Genomic DNA, 23,602 nt, shown 5'->3' on the forward strand with positions numbered 1-23,602 from the left:
GAAGCGTGTTTTATAAAAAGGGCCAATGGTCACCCTTGAGTCGTCGTTTCTAAACCATCAATGCACCTTATTATTCTCAAATGGACTCAATTTCATACTTTGAATTATAAAGCCTTGCAAAACATGAAACCTTCCAATAGAGATGATGATATTGTAACAAATATGGAAGTCTACATTTATCCATCCAAGCATGCAGTGAATTTTTTTCAATTGGAATGGTTTGCAAACATCAGATATGCCACAACATATGCTTGTGATTCCCGCAAATTTATTGCAACAAAAGATATGATTTGAAAAATCTTAATCATTCCTTTCAGATAGTAATCGTTTGTCCAACATACGCACGACGCTTGTCTTCTCTTCATCAAATATCAAATTCTGATTGGGAAGGTAACCATGAAAAAAAAAGGAATTTCCCTATGCCTATTTTTATTACCCATAATACCCTTTACACGTAGTATTTGATTTGAGTGAACAACTTTTATACAATTCCATCCATATGTAATATATCTAGCTTTGTTCAACGAAAATCTATTTGATATAACAGTCACTGCGTCGATTGATATCTATTGCAGTGGTTTCGTTATGATATAATATCCATCACATTTTTTCTATTCTGACAATCTAACTCCCCTTATTAGGGGTAAGGTACTCCATAATTGCATGCAGCCTATGCACGAAAATTGGCACCGTCACTGTATGAAGCATGCAATTGCCTCTTATGGTAATGAAAAAATGGTCATACCTACATGTAGGTACATGAGTTCTTTTGGTCATTATCACGAAAAACATCTTACGCCAAACGGGAAATATACGCATACCATGTTCGAGTGTAATGAAATCAATAGAAAAATATACCCATACCATCTTCAATTGTAACGAAATCCACAGAAAATTAATCATATTACTGCAATTTATAAAAAGAGTTAAATAGGTGCTTCTCCCATACCACTTCCTCTGTTACGACGATTGACTATGGGGTTTGAACCCACGCATAGTTATGTGCAGATGATCTTGTTCCTTCTCTTTTAACCACTCACCAATTGAAATCAATTAAGTAGAAAATCTGAGGGTTCTTGCAATCATGTGGTTTCGACTCATACAAGTGAATGTGCCCTGTGATTCCCTAGAGCATGATTGTGCACATAGCCAGTTGCCCCACTGAGCCTCCTCTACATGGTAAGGCTCCACACCACACTCAGTTTGACTTGCTAGGGCACCATATAATTTACAACATACGAATATTCTCCTTCGAGCTAGAATTTGCTACTACAGTAGCTTCAGGAACGTTTCTCGGTTTCCCTTACAATCTACTGCAACACATTATCATAACTCCCTCTATGGAAGGATTCAAAGGAAAATTAAAGCAAGATGCCTCCAATACTATGGTTTCAATACCGAGGAAGATGTAATTTGATGCTAACGTATGGGTAAGAGGAGTGTTTATATCGAAGAGATGTTAGTAAGGCGACACCGCATCACCTCCATGTAAGGAGAAGATAAGACCGGAAAGGATAAGATTAGCGAGATTTTCCCAGTGTGACTTATCCTCACGCAAGGATAAGATTTATCCAATTACTTGAGAAGACAAGGGAATAACCACTCGCAACAAGTTTCTATTTGCTGGATACAAGTCTAATAGCTTCACTCGCTCGTTTCACTTAGAAATTTGATACTCCGATAAGAATGTGTAACAAGTTGCTTTTTCTAAGTTACTCCCGTTGTTTTATTAGGTACCAAGAAAGGATAACCATTATCCCACACCATATGCTTTTGAATACCTCCAAATCAGCGGATAAGCATTCACAATTGACAGAAAGAAGGACACAACAATGCTACGAGCTTTTCTCTAATCCTTCCATGGAAAAGGTGTAATGCTAAGTACATTATCATGTATTGCAATCGAAAGAGACATTCTTGTAATTCTTGGTTTACTATGCTTTAATGCACTCGACTTTGATTATTATTATGATGCTATCTCCCGTCTTCGTTAGCCTACTCTCTAGTAAATATATTAAAACAATTTAATTAGCCATACTTTCTTGTGATTTCTATAATTCATATCAAAGCTTTCATTCCGAATTCTATATTTTGTCATTGTCTTTCTTTTGAACACATCAAATGGTATCAAAGCACATTTAAGTCATAGCCTCACAGTTTCCCAGGTACTCGATTTGCTAAATGTTTTAAATAGTTCAAGGCTTGGCTCCCTTTGCTAAATATTTTAAAACAATTCAAGGCTTCACTCAAACGTCACAGGTTTCCTCAAACGCCTTGGTTCGACAGGAAATCTAGGCTTCACCTTGGTCCATCATCAAGCTCTGTTATTAGGGGTTGGCTCATACACCGCACAAACTCATGCATGACTCACTCACGCAAGTTTCTTAAATAAATAATGAATTCTTCTTTTATTTAAAAAGTACCTCTGTAACCAACAAACATTTCTTTCACCACATTCAAATTTCCAACAGTATGCTGGTAGTGGAAAATACTTCTCATAAATTAGATTAACTATGAAGTGGCCAACAAGAAGTCAATGCTCCATAATTAATTTTTCAATTTTTTTAAGTATTTAGACTAGAGGCTAACATGTAGTTCCACATTTAATAGGTGTGCACATTCTGTAACAACTTGGTAGGCTTGCACCAACCAAATGTATGAGCGACTTCAGGCATCCTCCATCTCATCCACAACTACAATAATAGATATGGTTCCAAAATAGTTAATCCTTCGTTTTATACTATATCCCATTCACAACAATGCACGAATTTCTCACACAAACAGTGCATGTAGCTATATTATCTCTAGGAAGCAACACTCTTTTTTCTACAAAAAATTATAATAAAATGGAAGTCCATAATCTTACAGAGGTGGATTTTCCCTTAGGCCACAACGTTGGAACATGGAGCTCCGATACCATTTGTAACATACCCCCTGCGCTGACTCTGAGAATTGACTACTAGGCTCTCATTCTTTCAAGTTTTGTTCATTTACAATTAAGATTCAATCATCGTCACTATTATAATTATTTTTTCATTATATGAGCACTATTATTCATGCAACTATACTCAAATTCTTAACAATTGAATGACACCAAAAGCAATGAACCATCATACCACATACTCTTTCTATGCTTACTAGATCCATGATGTGGACTTTTAGATTAATTTATAAGACTTGTATGTCAGATCAACCCTTAAGCATAATTTACAATTTGGAGAAAGGAATTAATCATAGCATTCAATTAATAAAAATTTTCGATGACTCCACATAAGCATTAATGGAACATTTCTTTGAACCTACTGTAACTAGCATGGCTATTTATCATGATCAGAGTCCTAAAGGCATAATCAAAAGTGTTACTGATATAACTCTTATGAAACAGACATAAATGTTTAAACTAACCTCATTGGATTCAATTATTATGACACAATAATGCATGGCATAGATAACCTGAACCATAGGCTATACAATTAGAAGCATTATACCATAATTGTTTCGCATGCGCCAATGTCTCATGCATAAATATTTTCCGATTTAAACTAGAGATATCACATAAATTTAGAGGCATACTACGTTCCTTCACTAAATTTAATGATGATCAAGTTTAGATTCAATAGATATCTCACACATCCATATATGATCATCCCATAAACAAAGTTAGTACAAGTAGTTCTACTTATGCATGTAGATTCTACCATGAGTAACATGTGTTAGATAGCTCCTTGACCCAAGTATTAACAACTATCTACTATGCTTACATGACTAACTATACACTTGGATGCAATAAGAGTCACATGTATAAGAATTCTATCATTCCTATAAATAAAGATAACACAAACATCTACACATCTGAACTTAACGATTCCACAATATAAAAAGTAAGGAAAAAAGCATACAATATATCCCATGCAAATGAATCCAACTAGATTAGAAGAGGGAACACCACATGGAAAACTGACCACTACCACCCAACCTAGAACTAACTCTTCCTATTCACCCCCGAGCTGAGGTTCTTTCCATGGATCAACTGCCTCCTATTGATCTCTGCAATGGGTATTTAATAACCTCATTCATGATATGGTTTCCATTAGCGGTGTCCCACTTTTATGGATCTTTTTTATCCATTTTCCTAGGCTTTTCTCAAAAAATCTTGCATTTCTATCCCACGAGGCTTTTCCTCAAAAAAACTTGCCTTTTTCTCTCGCAAAGCTTTTATGTTTTTCTCAATGGATATTTGTGTCCAATCCATCCAGCTTATCTAGAATTAAATCTAGAAGCTTTATCATGAAAGAATTATCCCTGGCCATTCACCAATGGGATTTGGCGAGAATCTCATCTCTTAGTGTCTTGCTTTTCCAAGTGATTAATTATTTTATTTATTTCATAAAGTATTTACTTTCCTTCTTACACATCAGACCTAACTTTTCTCAGCCTAGATTTGCAAAGTTTTACACTCAAGGGAGGGGTATTACAAAAAGTTATGGAAAGGGAAACCTTTTAAGATAAACACTACAACAAAACCAGCGATTTGCGCCAGATTTAGCGCCAGATTTTAGTGCATTTTTTTTGTAATTGTGATGAGCAACCTGGCGCTAAATCTGGCTCTATTGTACAATTTTTAAAGCGTCCTTTTTTGCACCTGATTTTGCATCCTTTTTCACGCTAGATTTTGCATCATTTTTTACACCAAACTATGCATCATTTTTTGCGTCAAATTTTGAACCAAGATTTGCATCTTATTTTATGACAGGTTTTGCTTCTAGTTTTGTGTCATTTTTTGCATCTATTTTTCATTCTCTTTTGCTTCCTATTTTGTGTCATTCTTTGCTTCCATTTTTGCACCATCATTTGCATCAAGTTTACACTGTATTTTGAATCCAATTTAACGTCTTTTTATGCATCCATTTTGTGTCATTTTTTGCATCTAGTCTTACGCCAGGTTTTGTATCTAGTCTTACACTAGTTTTTGCTTCTATTTTTGCACCAACTTTGGTGCCTATCTTTGCACCATGTGTTGAATTTGATTTAGCACCAAATTTTGCATCCATTTTTGTGCCCATTTTTGCATCTTTTTTTGGACCATTTTTTACATCCACATTTATGTTTGATTTGTCTCCATTTTTCCCATCTCATTTTGCACCATATTTTGCGTCATTTGTTTCATCCAATTTTGCATCATTTTTAACACCATCTCTTGCATCTAATGTTACATCATTTTGAGCATCCAAATTTGCATTTATATTTGCATCTTATGTTGAGTCATGTGTTGTGTCCACCTTTGCATCTTATTTTGTGTCTAATGGTACATTCAATTTAGAGCCATTTTTTACGTCTACTTTTGTATTTGTTTTTGCACCAAGTTTTGCATCCAATTTTAAGCTATTTTATGCCCCTTTTTGCACCATTTTTTTGTGTCTACTTGTGTCCAATGTTGCACCATTATTTACACCGACTTTTTCATCCAATTTTGCATTTTTTTGGTGTCTAGTTTTACATCGTTTTCACCATCCAAATTTGCATCTTTTTTTGCCTCATTTTGTGTCCACATTTGCATATAATTTTGTGTCTGAGTTCGAGCCTAAATTTGCATGTGATTAGGAATCATTTTTTACATCCAATATGGCATCCTTGGTTTCACCTTTTTTCAGCCCCATTTTGCATCTTGTTTTATGTCTTTTCTTACATCTTTTTTTTTTTCCTTTTTTGCACCCAAGTTTGCATCCCAAATTTACACCATTATTTGCATCATCATTTGGCATATTAATTTGTAACGTTTTTTGCTTCTTTTTAATGCTCAACTTTGCATCTTATTTTACATCTAGTTGTTGTCTTTTTTTGCATCTAATTTGGTGCCCATTTATGTGTCCTTGTTTTTGCCCAATTTGATATCCTTTTGTATGCCATGTTTTGTTCCCTTCTTTGTGTCAACTATTGCACAATTTTTCACTTCTAATTTAAAACACTTTGTATGTCAATTGTCTGCATTTTGTATTAATTCCTAGTTTAACATCCAGTTTTACTTTCAATTTTGCATCCATGGTTACATCCGCATTTGACTTCTTATATAGAGTATATTTTTCTTTACATATATGACCCCCTTTATAGATTCATAGTGAAATATATGATAGTTTCTAAATATCATTAAAGCAGATATCACAATTCAAAATCATTTGTAAAGAAATTTAAGAGAAATTGACAACATCCATCCAAAAAAATAACAATGTGTCATTAACAACTTTCAAAACATGTATAAAATAACAACATAATACTAATAAAATCAGTATTATTTTTAATCAAAACAAGTAAAATTCAAATATGATTAACAAATCAAAATATTTCATGAATATCGTTATTCTACGATAAATTAACAACATACATAAATCAAACTCATCGTATGATTACAAAATCAAAATGTCTCATTGATATAGGGTAAATTCACAACACCCATCTAAACATAACAATGTCATTCTACACAATAATTTCTTCATAAAAAACAATGCATGTGCATGCCTAGCTACCACCACCAAGATCATCCTCATGATCATCTTGACCATCCTCATTACTCTGATCCACATCATCACCAACACCGCAACTATCATCATCATCTCCTCCTTCACCACCATCATCCTCATCCTCATCCTCATCATCTCCTGATATATGTTGAACATAATTTAGATCATCGTCTTGGCAATCATTACCTATAGCATTCTGACAAAAAAAATCAATATTACATGTTAGTATTAATTACATAACACAACGCATGTTTTTGTCATACAATGTTAACCATAAAATGAAGTAAGATATAATATCTAATAGTACTAAAAAATAAAATGAAAATATGGTTTAAAAGTATATTGGAAATCCAACTAAGATTACATACCATGGAGTCCATCCAAACAACAAATTCAACCCATCTCTTTTCCTGCAGCACCTCCTTTTCCAAATGATTTGGAGGTCTTCCATATTTTAGTTCCTATCAATCAGTAAATAGGGAGAAATTAGATAACAATGACTTTCTTCTAGTACAAAATTTATTAAAAAAATATCACATGTTTAATACACTTACAAAGGTTGTTATCAGTGCTTTTAAACCTTTCTGGCCACTACGATGAGTGACTTTTGTCTTGGTTAACCTCGCCTTGCATGCCTTGTCCTTAAACATAAACCAATTCAATTTATTTTCACACAAATACATGTTTAAGATAGTTATAAGTATTAATACATTCTAAATAATGTTTAATGAAAAATTCAATACCTGAATGCTCTCATTGCCGACTTTTCTTTGTGTCTTCTAGAAGAGATTCATTCATACTTAAACAAGGGGATATATTGTAACTTTTTCTAAGTTCTGAATTTTTGGATCGAATACTAGATTCCAGGCCAAATAAGGTGCTTAAACAGGTTGATATATTATATCCCGGCGTAACCTCATGGATCCTCAACGGAGTATCCAGTTGGGAAGGTTCCTACTTGCTCACCACAATCTGTATATTTTCTCCAACTTCGAAATTTTGGTTCTCTCCAGCTTCCTGGCCATTGTTTCCCTCAATTTTGGCAGGGTCAATGAATCCCTCATGTTTTCTGTTGCTGTCCATATCAAACAATTTTTCTCTAATTGGACCTGCAGCAGTTATGCCATCAACAATAAAAATGCTTTCCTGGCATGCTCCCTTCATGGATTTGACTAAAGATCAGTAGCAGGAGTTACAAGTGGTCCAGGTTTAGGAGTAGATGGGCGGGGTTCAAGAAAGCAGTAAAAGGAGCTAAAGAGGGATCTCCTAGTGTCCAAACAGGACTAACTGCTTAAAGACTGGGATCTGCTAATGACAAATTGCTCACCCTGGGTCTCAGGATCAGCATGAAAATATTGAAACCATATTCCACAGAAGTGAGATCTTGAAACCATCCAGCATTCTCTCCCAAGTTCCCAGCATCTGGGAGATGAAGGTTGGTATTTCAAGTCCTTCACTTTCATACCTCCGATGAGTGGATTATCCAGAACGAGGTTTCGAGAAAGGCAGGCAAAAAAGAAAATCAGAGTGTTTTTTGTATTCGGTAGCATCTGAAGTTCTGGTCTCCAACAAGCTAATCACTCCCACTAGAAAGCCATAATGAAATTTCCATATGTGAAATTTCTATAAAGACTCTGAGCCTTTTGTTTTGAAATCCTGTAATATGTATACCGACTGAATGTAAATGTTTGTTCACTAATAGGAAAACAAGGTTACTATCTATTAACATATTTCTTAATAGTGAAGAATTGCATTGAACTTCTTTGTGCTATACATATGAATTCTCAGATACTATAAAATATCCGCTGAAAACTAGAACACCTCTAGTTATACTTCAGTTTATAGATCAACTACAGCACAGGCAAACAACCTTATGTCAGACAACAACATCAAATAATTCTGTAGCCATTGACTACAAGATTTGACCACTTTTGACTACAAAACTAACCAAGGCCATCTGGGTGACAACAGATAAAAGAAAGCAGAGAAAATTTGTGTTATGTATATGTTATCTCTTATGCATACAATATTATTATGCGCCTATGGAAAGATGGAACCTCTGCATTTCTTTGGATTTAGGCTATATCATTTTCCTTGAATTAACTAGGTGATTTTTTTTTTATTTTCTCATGTAGTAGGTGCTCCAAGGACATAAGGACTCAGTGTATTCTCTTGCATCTTATTGTCTCAATAGGATTCCGAGCTTGGCCACACTTGTGTATTTTTATTTTCAATAAATTGAAATTGGGATTCTCACTCTGAAAAGATATGAGGGAAAAATATAAACAATACTTGCAAATTGATAGATAAGATCGTTGTTTATCATATGGTAGTATTTAATGATAAAAGTTTGTGCTACAAAAAAACACTGCTTTGCATGAACGAAAACAATGGCTACATAAGATTTTCCTAGATGATATCCTTTATCCCATTTGCACAGTCAGGTTTCTGTCAAGGTCTGCACCTGACACTTTCTCTCAGAGCTTAGCAGCACCAATGAGGATACTCTTCATACAGTTAATTAAAGTTTGCATTTGTTTTCTGGAATGCAAAGATGCGGGATATACCCATGCACAATCCAAAGCTCCATTTCTGACTGTATCAAAAACTGCAAGAGAAGGTCCTACTCCATGAACAGAAGAGCATCCCATATAATCCTCTAAACCTATTGCCCTTTTCAATTCATCCATTTCGTCCACCATGGGACCTTCAAATACAACAATAAGTGAAGTGCGAAGTGAAGATGATGGAGTTAAATAAGGATGTTGAATTGCTTGGCACATAAGGAAGTTGACATCACTCATGTCTGTGAAATGTTTTCGATTCCTCATAGATGTATCAAGTGCATTTGAGCATTGTCTGGCCAGCTCCCAAAAGTCCCCTGTTTCATTGATATGCTGGGTATTCATAATAGCAGAATGGTAGAAACCTTCGTGCCCACAAGAAACCAAAATAAGGGTCAAGGGAAGCAATACAAATATTCACACAACTGATCAGAAGAAAATTAATAAAAAAATAAAGGGTATACAAATTGAGATATACTAATACTGTTTGTAGCTGATAGAACCACACACAATTGCTTTCTTACTAAATACAAGTGTATATGTACAACATATATACCATGAACAACATGACTGCTCACACTAGAAAAACCCAGTTCATAGAGTGCAAGAAATCATGCCATAAATAAATTAAACCTACAGAAACCGATAACTGTAAATAAATACAAAAACATACTGTGAAAACTAGACAAAACTTTGAAGCAACAGTGGTAATTCAAAATAAAATAAAGCAATGTGCAAATATGGAATTGGCAAAACCTTACCAACACTATGATCAGATAGGCTGCTGCCAACAAGGCTTCTGCAGTCAACTAGAGTTATGACAGAGTAATGCTCCCAGCGATTGCCAAGCTCCTTGAGAACGGAAGTGGCTTTAAGCCCAGCTGCTGTTAAAGCTCCACACATTGTTGTTCTTTCTGTCTTGCAAACCTGTGATGGCAATCCATCAACATCAAAATTGATACTCATGAAATCATAGAACTTATAGTTCATTAATTTATAATGATATAACGTAGAGAACAAAACCTAGTGTGCATTTACTGGCATTAACAATGCACAAATGTAAGACCTCATGGACTATAAACTCTTTGTGGACAATAAACTCTATTAACATGGAAGATAATAGACTTTATGGCCTAGCTATCACTAGGCTATAGACCTTATGGACTTCCTATCCACAGTTACAGAACAATTCCTATCCTCTTCATTGACCTAGATACTAGGAAATAAACCTTATGGACTTCATATCCGCATAACATAATTCCTATCCTCCCCATATGACTTCTCTGACACTACTAAATCAAACAGTACACAGTATTGGATATTGACTTGCAGCAATGCTACAAAACTATCTATAAATCTATCAGTACAGATTATCAACTTACATTCTCAAGCTGAGATGTCCTCTCTGAGCATAAGCACAGACGAACGATTTGCGAATGGCAAGGAGAATTAGGATCTTCAAATGGCAAATTGGCATGCCTCCTGGACCCCAAAGAATATCCCAATAAGTCAACCCCATGAGCCCAGAAGGGCTTGTTGGCCTGGCCTCTGGGAATTGCATCCTCTATAGCCATAAAATTTAGGTTTTCTTCATGATATCCATTCTTCTCTGTCTGAGAATTGGTTTCATATAAAGATCTATAAAGATCTTAGAAATTTCTATAAAGATCTTAGAGGCTAGATCAGTGCGAAAGAGGGAGAGAGCCAACAAGTACCATGGATAGTGAGTAGGTTTCATATCTATAGTCTCTTTATTACAGGATGGTATAACATTACTAATCAGTGAGGCACATAGACCAGTGTACATGTTTCCACCAAGAAAGCTCATAACACAAAGACTAATCGCCAAGTTGGATTCTTCCCTGCACCTGCTTTGGCTGGATCGAATCCCTATATCAGGAGTAGTGCCAGCGGGGAGGTGGGCCGGCATCTAGCTAGTCCAAATCATCCATCCAGGCACATCAATCTCAATTTTATGTTTGAAGTGACAGGCAGGCCCCTGACTTATAAAGGGTTCATTCATGCGCTCGTTCTCGCTTATTGATCGGATTACCTTATGGATGCTCGACACCTTGATGAGGTCTGACCTAGATCGGATGCCCAGCTGTATCGGATGGGCGGCGAGATGAGGGATGTTTCTGCTCAAGCATTGATTGACTAAGCCAGTTTTTTCCTACAGGATTCCAATCGGGGCCAACAGGATAGATAGATTGGGATGATTCCATCCATAGGTTCAGATTAGTGCGTCGCCCTACTTACTATTATTAGGCAACCCCTATTCTTATTTGAGCTCTTCCAACCTTTTCACAATGGCAAGCAATTACCGAATCCACAATGGCTGGCAAGAGCGCCCCCAGCTTATTCCTATAGCTATGGCCAGATCTTCCAATCACCTGGGAAAGCCGAACAAAAGAAAGTGAGGGGCCCTACCGCTCCAGGAGCAATCAGCCAGCACACCGGTGCTCCACCTACTGGCCAAATTAGATATAAAAGGAGGACGTTAATACCAGTTCCCCATTCATCCCGGAATTCAGATCTTTTGACCGGGAATAAGAATCTCGCTTGACCAATCTTGCACATAAAGACTCGTTACGTAACGTATCCTCTCTCTTGCGACCGAAAGGAGCTAAGGAACCAGTAACTAAGATGGGTGGGGTTCATGAAAGCAGTAAAAGGAGCTAAAGAGGGATCTCCTAGTGTCCAAACAGGACTAACTGCTTAAAGACTGGGATCTGCTAATGACAGATTGCTCACCCGGGGTCTCAGGATCAGCATGAAAATATTGAAACCATATTCCACAGAAGTGAGATCTTGAAACCATCCAGCATTCTCTCCCAAGTTCCCAGCATCTGGGAGATGAAGGTTGGTATTTCAAGTCCTTCACTTTCATACCTCCGATGAGTGGATTATCCAGAACGAGGTTTCGAGAAAGGCAGGCAAAAAAGAAAATCAGAGTGTTTTCTGTATTCGGTAGCATCTGAAGTTCTGGTCTCCAACAAGCTAATCACTCCCACTAGAAAGCCATAATGAAATTTCCATATGTGATCTGTATGTTTCTACACTCAACATCTGCATTGCAGTCCTTATAAACCATCTCCTAAAACCACTGTATCAATGCATACTAAGCTCACCAGAAATCTTTCTAATAATGACCATAGCTCCTGTAGGGATGGTATCGCCATAATGCATGCCGCAACAGTAACACACTAAAGCCTACTAAAAGAGAAAGCTTGGATTGTGGTGTGACTCCCTAGCATATGTGTTATACAATAATCCACCTCTAGCCCTCTAAGTAGCTCTATAATGTATCTCTCCTCGCATCAGTGCCAAAATATGTCGCAGAGAAGCAATGTAGGTTGATGCCATTTATTCAAACCGACTTTGTTGTAGAGGAACGTGTCAGTCAACCTGTGTGTTAATGTTATACATATTGCAGAGGAACAAAGTCTTATACATCGTGAGCCATATGAACTGTGTAGAGCCAAGAGCCATCGGTAATAGAATTGGCAGTAACAACATACCAAGCAGCTCTGCTACTGTTGTTCAATGAAGCTACGAAGATGAGCTGTGTAGAAATTAAATTAAATCTCTGAGATATTTTTTGGAAGAGAATCATCAATACCTGAACAAAATAATGCATCATTACTCTCCATAAGATTTGGCTTATCTAATGGATCACTAAAGTCCAGTACCAAACAAAGAATTCAAGCAAGAAGACATATCAAGGCCTTCTGTAAGCATAGGCATCTTCAATGGAGCACCCATGTTAGAAGGTTCCTGGTTGCTAGCCACTGTGTCTACTTTCACAAGTTGTATATTTTCTCCAACTTTGAATTCTTGTGTCTCTTCAGCTCCATTCTGTACAGATTGTTCTTCCTGGTCATCCTTACTACCATACTTGAAACAAGTCATTCATACTACTGAAATGGAGCAGCCCCGCTGCTAGATAAAGCTCAAACTTGATGAAGATCTTCTTACTGTTATTCAAAACTTTTTGCAGGGTTATGATTTGAAACCCTGCTTCGACTAAAACCCCAAGTGTAGAAGATAGTTTTGATTTTGAAATGCTAATAGTACAGACAGTGGATGTTAACAATATCACTGACTGCCAGAACAATCTGCCCATGCATACACTCTTCCTTGATTATGATATTGAAGATAGGCAAAGGAGGTAATACCAATGAGATAGATCAATGCTTCAGAGAATGAAGATCGGTGGATACTCCTGGACTTGTTATGGAGATTAAAGACACAGTAAAAGTCTGACATTCCTTAGAAGTGAAGTCAGATGATCTTTGGTATCATCGATATTTGTTCCTTTCACTTCTTCATAGGCACCTTACTAGCTAGTGCCAGTGAGAAGTATCAGTGAGTTCTGAGGGAGCAACATATATTTTCTTACTATTCCAACTATATGCCCTAGACTTGAATCTAAACAACGAATTTTCAACAATGGTGTCTTTTCACTTAAAAAAAAAACTCAACAGTGCCTTGTGTATCTTAAATTCAACAAGTTTATTTATGCTGATCTCTGTAAGATTACAGTCTTCATTAGGAGTTCTTTCCATGGTCATATAAGATGATGCCATTTGATGCTATTGGTTAGATTACATATAAACATCGAATTCTCAACAATGGTGTCTTATCACTTAAAAAATACTCAACGGTGCCTTATGGATCTTAAACTCAACATGTTTATTTATGCTGGTCTCTGTAAGATTACAGTCTTCATTAGGAGTTATTTCCATGGTCATATAGGATGACGCCATTTGATGCTATTGGTTAGATTACATATATATGGAGTATCGATTCCATATTAACTATGCATCAGTGCCAAAATATGTCGCAGAGAAGCAATGTAGATTGATGCCATTCATTCAAACAGACTTTGTTGTATAAGAATGTGCCAGTCGACCTATGTGTTAATGTTATACATAATGCAGAGGAACAAAGTCTTATACATCGTGAGCCATATGAACTGTGTAGAGCCAAGAGCCATCCGTAATAGAATTGGCAGTAACAACATACCAAGCAGCTCTGCTACTGCTGTTCAATGAAGCTACGAAGATGAGCTGTGTAGAAATTAAATCTCAACTAAATTTGGAAGATGAAGATCTTATTCAACTTCTGTATTTAGTTTCATGTGGCAAGATCGAGATTCTTCTAAAGGAACCTAGCACTGCAACAATATCTACAAGTGATAATTTTGAATTCAATCCTCCCTTTTCGCACAAGTTGAAAAATATTAAGATTCCACTTACAGATATGAATGCAAATGAGAGGAATAGAGTGATTGAAAATGTAAAAGAAGACAGACATTTCTGAATAGATTCAACAATAGTTCTCATCATGAAGGCTAGAAAAATCTTACCTCAGCAACAACTATTGAGTGAGTGTGTTGAACAGTTCCAAAGCACATTCAAGCCCGAACTTAAAGCAATAAAATCCAGAATTCAGGACTTGATCTCAAAGGAGTACCTGGAATGTGACAATGAAAACAGTAATTTATTGAGATATATAGCCTAATATCGCTGATTGAGATGCAAGTCGAAAACAAATCTGTAATGCAACATATGGTTAATTTTGTTTTATTTTAGAGAAATAAAACATATCACAGATTGGATTTTCCATGTGAGTTTGACTGACTAACATAGAAATACTCTGTTTTGCAATAGAGGATGAAGAAGTTTTCCAGGTCAGCTAATCAGTCACCCAGTTCTACCTTAAAGAGGAGGGACTTAGATAATGCATGGTTTTTGTGCCACAACTCATCAGAGGAGAGAACACTGCTCGACTCATGCTATTGTTCCTTAAATTTTGTTTTATGTTTCAGACAGGGAGTTCCATCCCTTCGTCTACAAGGAAATAACATAAAGTGGCGATGGATCGATATAGAAGTTAAAATTATTTGGATCTAAAGGAGTGGTGGTTTATCCACTACTCCAGCTAGTGCCTAAAAAATATAAAATTTGGGTTTGGTGGTTGTGAATTCTATTGTCACTGAAGGTAGGTATAGCCTAATTTTGGTGTCCACCAGAAACCTATCAATTACTTTGGCTATACCCTCTTTACCCTTCCTTTCATTACACCAATCTTACAAATAGCATGCACTTTCAGAACCTAGTCAAAGAGCCCCCAACTCCAATGGTTTTTCAGACTGGTTATGATTTGAAACCCTGCTTCGTCTGAAACCCCAAGTGTAGAAGATAGTTTTGATTTTGAAATGCTAATAGTATTGACAGTGGATGTCAACAATATCACTGACTGCCAGAACAATCTGCCCATGCATATGCTCTTCCTTGATTATGATATTGAAGATAGGCAAAGGAAATTATACCAATGAGATAGATCAATGCTTCAGAGAATGAAGATCGGTGGATACTCCTGGACTTATTATGGATATTGAAGACACAACAAAAGTCTGACATTCCTTAGAAGTGAAGTCAGATGATCTTTGGTATCATAGAGATTTTTTCCTTTCACTTCTTGATAGTCACCTTACTAGCTAGTGCCAGTGAGAAGTATTAGTGAGTTCTGAGGGAGCAACATATCTTTTCTTACTATGCCAACTATATGCCCTAGACTTGAATCTAAACAGCGAATTGTCAACAATGGTGTCTTGTAACTTAAAAAAAAAACTCAACAGTGCCTTGTGGATCTTAAATTCAACAAGTTTATTTATGCTGGTCTCTGTAAGATTACAGTCTTCATTAGGGGTTCTTTCCATGGTCATATAAGATGATGCCATTTGATGCTATTGGTTAGATTACATATAAACATCGAATTCTCAACAATGGTGTCTTGTCACTTAAAAAATACTCAACGGTGCCTTATGTATCTTAAACTCAACATGTTTATTTATGCTGGTCTCTGTAAGATTACAGTCTTCATTAGGAGTTATTTCCATGGTCATATAAGATGATGCCATTTTGACGCTATTGGTTAGATTACATATATATGGAGTATCGATTCCATATTAACTATGCATCAATGCCAAAATATGTCGCAGAGAAGCAATGCAGATTGATGCCATTCAGTCAAACTGACTTTGTTGTAGAGGAACGTGTCAGTCGACCTGTGTGTTAATGTTATACATAATGCAGAGGAACAAAGTCTTATACATCGTGAGCCATATGAACTGTGTAGAGCCAAGAGCCATCGGTAATAGATTTGGCAGTAACAACATACCAAGCAGCTCTGCTATTGCTGTTCAATGAAGCTACGGAGCTGAGCTGTGTAGAAATTAAATCTCAACTAAATTTGGAAGATGAAGATCTTATTATGAGGCCGAATTGACTGGGTTTGGCTGAGCTCATTTGGAGGAGATTTTTGTTGGTTTGACTAGCATTAACTTTCTGGTTACAACATCTTGTTAACTTTTGTTTGGCTGGACTGTTTTGACAGTGATTGGGCAAGTAATTTTGTATGATGTACTCTCTCTCTCTCTCTCTCTCTGTGCTGAACTTTTGAAGAATAATAAGAAGATTTGATCAAAGGGTTTTCCCCACATTGGGGTTTTTCTCTAGCATCCGCCAAATATTGTGCCCTCTTGTCTTGACTTGTCTTATTCTTATTGTTTATGTTCTATCTGCAAATACTCTCAATATTTATGTGATTGCTAATCTGGAAATTTATATTGGGCTAATAAGGAAAATTGACGTAAATTGCTCTAAAGCATAAGAACATACCATTGTTATCTAAAATTAACAATCATTCTATAATTAGCATGATTAAAATGTAGAAAAATGTTATGGAGTGTCCAAGTAGTGTAGAACAGAGAAGCAAGAAAAAATACCACAAGACAACAATAGGGTTGATAGAACCATGTTTAGGCACATTAGATATTGCTTGGTGACAGAGTCTTACACCTTTGAAAGGAATATTTGTTTCCCTACATTTCTATTGAACAAATACAAACCTGAATATGTTCTAAGGACTATCATGGAGGGAGTCGAGATGACCCACAGGACCCATAGCTGAATACACAAGGGGATTTCAATGCTGGAAATCTAGTTTATAGCATAGTAGCAAGATTTGGTCATATTGCTCTTTATTATATGGAAATTCGGCAACGGTACAAAATTCAATATGTTTTCACTGCAATGCAGATACAGAACAGTTCACTTACCTTATAATGTCTTTGATACCCATCAACATATAAGCCCCAAAAAAACAGAGCAAAAACCTCAAAAAAATAAAAATAACAGTAAGAAAACACTTAAAAATAAACTACATTGCAAAATTTTCAAAGAATAAATTGCTTTTTCTGGTTTTAGTGTGTTCTGAGGATGAAATTCTTCTAAAATATGGAACAAAACGCTTATTTTCATACTGAGAAATATAGATTTCCATATTGGAACCATGTTGCATTTCTTTATTAGGTATTTTCCATACTGAGTTGTATTTGAATACATATTCGGATTCAAAGTTTGCTACTATGGTTTATAGCCATTCCTAGTTACACGTATGCTGAAATCAGGGAGGTCAAGGTAATCAGATAAATTGTCACAACAATTATGAACAAGAGGCAACCTTCCTTGAAATTCTTGAACCTCCAGTAACCAGAAAAATTGTCACAACAATTATGAACAAGAGGCAACCTTCCTTAAAATTCTTGAACCCCCTACCCTTGCCTGGATTTGCTCACGGCGCCAATCAGTCCTCATGTACATGTACATCAAAATATTTATTATATAATTAACTATAAATTTGTTAACATTAAAAGGACAAATAGATCCTCTGTTCATGTAGAGATGCTCACTGACGACCATGTTGACAATGGCGATGAGAGGGAGAAACTGCCGTGATATCCAATCTTCAATATGCATATTTTAGATAATGAAGACTGACCTACTAAGTTAACCAAGTAGCCGTTATACAAAGTACACATAAATGAAGCTCAAAGCTAAGAGATTTTTTTTCTCACTTTCTTTTCTTCCCACACAAACTATTACTCGATTTCGATTTTTCTTATTAGATTCCAAAATTTAATGAAATTATCTGGCTGGGAGCATTGTTGCAGTGCATGGCTTTTATCCACTATCTCCACTACAAATTTTGAAATGACAACAAAAAATCCATTAAGACCGGAATCTCCCCACAACAGTGAAAGCAGAGTTCATTATTCAAGAACAAAGTAAAGCGAACCAAATACTCTAAGAGCAGGACATGCATGAGTCCTCCAGACCCAGATCCACTAGATTGATTGCATCATTTTTTTAGCTGGATGAAGCATCGATGACCCGGTAGATGCACCAGTCATGAGCAAAAATAACAGACGATCAGTGATTCAGAAGCACCCTTACCAAGCACAGTTGAGATCATCCAGATAATCCACAAGGCCATCTAGGTATGCTATCTTACAAAAGCTATAATTCTCAGCTTATATCTTGTAGACACTAGACAGACACCCATCACCAGGGTTCTCCCTTCCACACGTAACCTGTCAAACTTTGCAGTCCGATGAGCTTCAATAAAGTTTGCCAGGATAGAATCCAGCCTGGTTTATGGCCCTGCATACCTCTCCTTTGACGCTTAGATAAATTAGGACTTATTTATTTTCTAGGCTTCTGCTATTAGTCTCGTCTTCATTGTATCAGGTTTATCTGTTATTATAACCCTTGAAAATCTGATAAGGAAATCCAAGAGATGCTTCTCCATATTTGTGAATGGCATTCTTCGTAAAACTGTTGACATAGCCTAGTGCACCTAAATCTGGGGGATTTAAATTGGTTACCTACTAACACGTAACCAGAACCAGCCAGATGCTCGTCTTCATTGTATCAGGTTTATCTGTTATTATAACCCTTGAAAATCTGATAAGGAAATCCAAGAGATGCTTCTCCATATTTGTGAATGGCATTCTTCGTAAAACTGTTGACATAGACTAGTGCACCTAAATCTGGGGGATTTAAACTGGTTACCTACTAACACGTAACCAGAACCAGCCAGATGCTCAACAACATTGGCTACAAACAATTGAGATAATCACCCCTTTGTTATTTTATCATTCGTCATTCTGTTAAATCCGAAATCTTATTTGTAGTCTCTCCTTTTCAGCGAATACCTTTAAGCACTCCAGCATCAATATATAGTTTTAGTCCCATTAACCTAATGTCCTTTCATCATTTGTGGACATTTATATAATTTATTTCTTTATTCTGAAATTCTTCTTAAAATTATTATTTCCATTTCTTTATGAACCTTCTGCTGTCGAGCAATTGGTGTTATTTTGAGCAAAATAATTTGTAAACGAAGTTTCTTGGTTAGTGAAAAGCCCGCCAAAAGTACCTCTACGCCAAGTAGATCCCTGGAAAGTGTCTATCTCTCAATGTTAGTGACATCTCAACGCATTCACCCATTCGGGAGCTTTCGTATGCAGTCAGCGTCGTATGTAGAGCATCTAGCTCGGCGAGCCTCACAGTTTGTGAGGAAGAGTAAGCAGATCGTAGAGTATTTGCTTATTTCACTCCTTTCGGAAAACCTATAAATTTTTTAAAGTAAATGCTACTTACGAATCATAAGTTTTTTAAAATAAATTCTACTTAGTTTCAGATTTTTAGATTTTTAAGGGGTTTTACCGACCCAGAAATAGAGATTCAATAAATGGAAGAGAAGCTTACTGATGGTGACATCGTCGTCGGGGCTCTGGAGCATCTTGTCCATTCCCTTGGGGCCGAGTGAGGTGCGGAGGATTCTCGCAACGGACCTGGCGGCCGCAATGTTGTCCTTCTGAGCATCTAAGCCTCTGATTCGGGTCTTCTGCTCCTGCTCCTTTATTATGATAAATGGCCTCCCGTACTCATCAAATGTCAACGCCATCCCTGCAAACAGTAACAGATTGCAGCACAGAGATTAAAACCTAAACATACAAGAGTGGCTGCTAAAAACACACTGGATTTTGAACCAGAAACCTGAAATGCGTGTACTCCTCTCTGTGTGGAAGACTGAATGTGCGGGTGGAAATCCATTGAAGTTAAAAATGGAACATACCTTGGCGCCGTCAATGGACTGAAGAACCGATCATGGGGTTCGAGTGTCTGCTACTGGTGAACCCTAATTCGCAAATCTCTGCAATCTCGTTTTCGCTCCCGCCCTGCGAAAAGCGAACAGATCCTCCTTCTTGTTTTAGAACGTAAACGAAGTTTGGGTTGGGAGGGGTTTTGTAAAGAAAAGTAAAGCTTTACCTTTTTCAAAAATGCTAATTTCATAGTGAAAAACAGTAAATACATTTTTTTATTTTCACATCACTAGTTAAGTAGCTATATAATGTTTTTGGTTCTTGGTTAGGTTGGAAAATATTTATAATAATATAATTTTATGGTTGTTGTTTAAGTTTATTAGGTGTTATTAAAACAATAAATATATTTTTTTTATTTTCACATCACTAAAGAAGTAACTATATAATGTTTTTGGTTATTGGTTAGGTTATAAAATATTTATAATAATAATAATATAATTTTATGGTTGTTGTTTAAGTTTATTAGGTGTAATTTTTTTTAATTTCAATTTAATAATTTTTAAATGGAAAAATATGATTTTAATTTGGTTGTATTGAAAATATTTATATGTTTTTACATATAAGGTGGGTGCAAACAAAGGAGAATATATAGTAAGTCTATTTAATAGTTAATAACAAGTGTTAATTTCTTAAGATTATATGATAAATTTGAAAGGAGTAGGGTATGTATCTTTTTTCGGGTGAAATATATTAAAATTATTGTGTGAATGGGGTTGTAAGACCCTATATTTTCATCCTGGGAAAATATAGTCCTCTCTTAGCCACTTGCATAGTTTAGATTGTCATAAGAAAAGTAGGTACATTGTCTTAAGATGTAAACATTTCATTTTAAGCAGTGTCATAATGTGGTTTCAGCGAAGCATTAAAAGATGGAATGAGCATGCACATTTGGGATGCTAGTGTTATATTCAGCATGAGGCATGATTGCACGTCTAAGAAGACTCTAACAAGGGTTGCAGAGGAGAGGTTGGGGGATTGTAGTCTCACTTAGAAGTGTATACAAGCAAGTTAAGCCCTATGAGAAGTTGTGAAACAAAATTAAGGGATTTGACAAGTTGCACGAAGGCAACTTAGTAGTGGTACTAAGTGAGCAATCCTTGATTCAACTTGATACTCTCTCCTTGGCACTACCACTTTGTAAGATGGAGAAGAAATGTGAAATAGATGTGCAACCCACTAAAGAAGTTGAAGGTTGTTGTAATGTATATCGGTGGTTATGTCATGATGTGAAAGGAAGTGTTGGAACTTGGAAGGTGACCATTAGAGTAGATTTACCATGGAGTGCAAGGAGGTGCAAGGATCTGATAAGGAGGGAACTACACAAATCTAACAAGTAGGCCATATTGGGTTAGGATATTACTATTTTGGGACATCCAAAGTTGAAGGTGCATTTTATGGAGGTGCAGTCGAAGTGCTTGGGTGCATGCCACAGCGTAAGGGTATCTAGGACTTTTAGTGTGTGTTAGTGGTGTTAGTGCATTGTGTTTGATCAACACTAGCTAGAATGTGTTCCATGAAGGAAAAAATCCCACAAATTTGGGATGACTTAACCATTTGGCATTTAAGGTGTGTTATGTCCTAGTTTTGAGGAGACAATTAGAACCATCTTAGAGTGTGATGGGTTGTGCCATGGACTTAGGTCCACTTATATGGGTTGAGGTGTAAAGGTACCGTGTGAGTTGAGGAAAATGATTACAATGCTTACCTATATAAAGTGTTTATGATATAAGATTAATAAGTTTTTGTTGGAGAATGGAAGAGGAGGATAAGAAAAGAGAGGCATTAAGGTTTGTTGTAAATCAATCAAAAGGAACGAACTTGTTAATCTTATTAGCAAGATTGTTCAAGTTGTCTCTTCAATAGGAGTGAATTTTGGCTAGGACTAGGGAGTTAAGCATTGATTGGGTACTCTGGAAATCCAAGACCTAACATATCCAAGCTAGTCCATTAAATAGATTCATGTTGGGCAAGGGTTGTTAAGGCTAAGGTGCAAATATCCCCTCTGCTCAAACTATTTAACATGCAAAGTTGGATCTGATTCTTCAACTTGTCCTGACGATGAACCACACTGGTTGGTTCGAAACGCCTAAACAAATGATATATCTTGTGATTTACGCTGGAAAATTTCTCGTAAACTACACATTAAGAAAGTTTGTGCACTCCTATATGGATAAACATGCTTATTATATTTCATGAGTTTCATCAAATATTTAACATATTATTCATCAACTTTATTTAGATATTCATCATCTCCAATTAACAAATATACATTAAGCAAGTTCATGCACTCTTATATCGATAACATGCTTATTATTTTTCATGAGTTTCATTAAAGATTTAACATATTATTCATCAACTTTGGATTTGGCGAGGATGAATTCTAGTATATTACCAAGTGTGTTTTTTTCAATTGTAGTTCTTACTTTCATGATTAATTTGGTTGTAATTTTTACTTCCACGATTAATTTAGTCTAAGTTCTCTAGGTAGTCATTAATGATCTATTCAGTGCTATGTGGGGGTTTTACTTTTCAACAAATATGAAGTATCTATGTTACATTGGGACCTAGCAACCTTGTTGAAAAACCCTAGCAAACATCTTTGAAACCATTTACTAGCACTAGTTGAACTTGAGATATCTCAAAAACTAAAAGGAACAAATAAGGGTTGCTTTGCCAATCCACTCATAACCTAATCCACTTTGGTGTACTTATATTCTCAAAGTGAATCAAATACCAAGAATGATCTATGTCTGCTAAAACCTATAATCACATTGTTTCCCTAATAGCAACTAAAAACTTCTATACCCAGTTGTTGAACTTTTGCAACCAATTATAAACCTTCAACAAGAAGTAGTTTTCTAACGAGAATTATTGCCATATCTTCCTTGGTTTTACGAGGAAAAAGAAATAAAATTTCATTTGTTATCAAAGGTAAACCAAATTCATTATTTGCATACTTCCAAACCTAGGGTTTCGTATCCAAAGTAGATCCTAACCACATCAATGAAACAAACTTTGTTTTTATGTATCATCCAAACATTATGTACAATTACAGACTCACCTCTAATCCATTGTTTATAAAAATGTTGAATATTTTCATACATGACATACTGAACAGTTGGACAATGAAAATAGTTGTCATCGCTATTCTTCCATTTATATGCTTTTTGCAACTTATTTGAAAGAGCAATTTTGTCCCAACAATTAGACTTGTAGCATAAAGAACATGGTTAATACATATGATTAGACCAAAAACTAGTTACTACCAAAATTCAACCAAAAAAAATATTACTGCATAAAAATAGAATTAAAAACAAAAAATATAAAAACAAAAATTTCCCAAATTAAAAATAAATAAATGATAAACTTTTTTTTACCAAAATTTAGTGATTTTTTTGGTGCTAATACTAACATCACCATTACAACAAGATATTTTTCTAGTGCTAATACTGCCATTACAACAAGATATAAGAGGGATATAATGCAAAAAGTTTAATAATAAT

General features: G+C 35.9%; 2 protein-coding genes across 4 annotated transcripts; both read right to left on the minus strand.

Annotated features, from left to right (window-relative positions):
* Nucleotides 1–6,346: 6,346 nt before the first annotated feature.
* On the minus strand, nucleotides 6,347–7,213 carry LOC149257758 (uncharacterized). The gene is made up of 3 exons (XM_089414536.1): nucleotides 7,070–7,213; nucleotides 6,884–6,976; nucleotides 6,347–6,711 (listed from the first exon to the last, which is right to left on the minus strand). Exons 1-3 carry the CDS (start codon nucleotides 7,196–7,198, stop codon nucleotides 6,514–6,516), a joined length of 420 nt encoding a protein of 139 aa, XP_089270662.1. The 5' UTR covers nucleotides 7,199–7,213; the 3' UTR covers nucleotides 6,347–6,513.
* Nucleotides 7,214–7,862: 649 nt separating this feature from the next.
* LOC149257759 (T-complex protein 1 subunit epsilon-like) lies at nucleotides 7,863–20,198 on the minus strand. 3 transcript variants are annotated; one of them, XM_089414541.1, is made up of 3 exons: nucleotides 20,072–20,198; nucleotides 19,702–19,902; nucleotides 7,863–10,006 (listed from the first exon to the last, which is right to left on the minus strand). In XM_089414541.1, exons 2-3 carry the CDS (start codon nucleotides 19,898–19,900, stop codon nucleotides 9,951–9,953), a joined length of 255 nt encoding a protein of 84 aa, XP_089270667.1. In that variant the 5' UTR covers nucleotides 19,901–19,902; nucleotides 20,072–20,198; the 3' UTR covers nucleotides 7,863–9,950. The 3 variants fall into 3 exon arrangements, with proteins under 3 accessions (XP_089270667.1, XP_089270665.1, XP_089270669.1); XM_089414539.1 differs by having other exon boundaries at nucleotides 19,993–20,198; XM_089414543.1 differs by lacking the exon at nucleotides 7,863–10,006 and adding an exon at nucleotides 14,098–14,557 and having other exon boundaries at nucleotides 19,993–20,198.
* Between the last annotated feature and the right edge of the window lie 3,404 nt (nucleotides 20,199–23,602).

Source organism: Pinus tabuliformis, chromosome 6 (genome assembly GCF_031772625.1).
Source record: "Pinus tabuliformis cultivar Carrire ecotype Pingquan chromosome 6, CPIR1, whole genome shotgun sequence".
In the NCBI taxonomy this organism is placed as follows: domain Eukaryota; kingdom Viridiplantae; phylum Streptophyta; class Pinopsida; order Pinales; family Pinaceae; genus Pinus; species Pinus tabuliformis.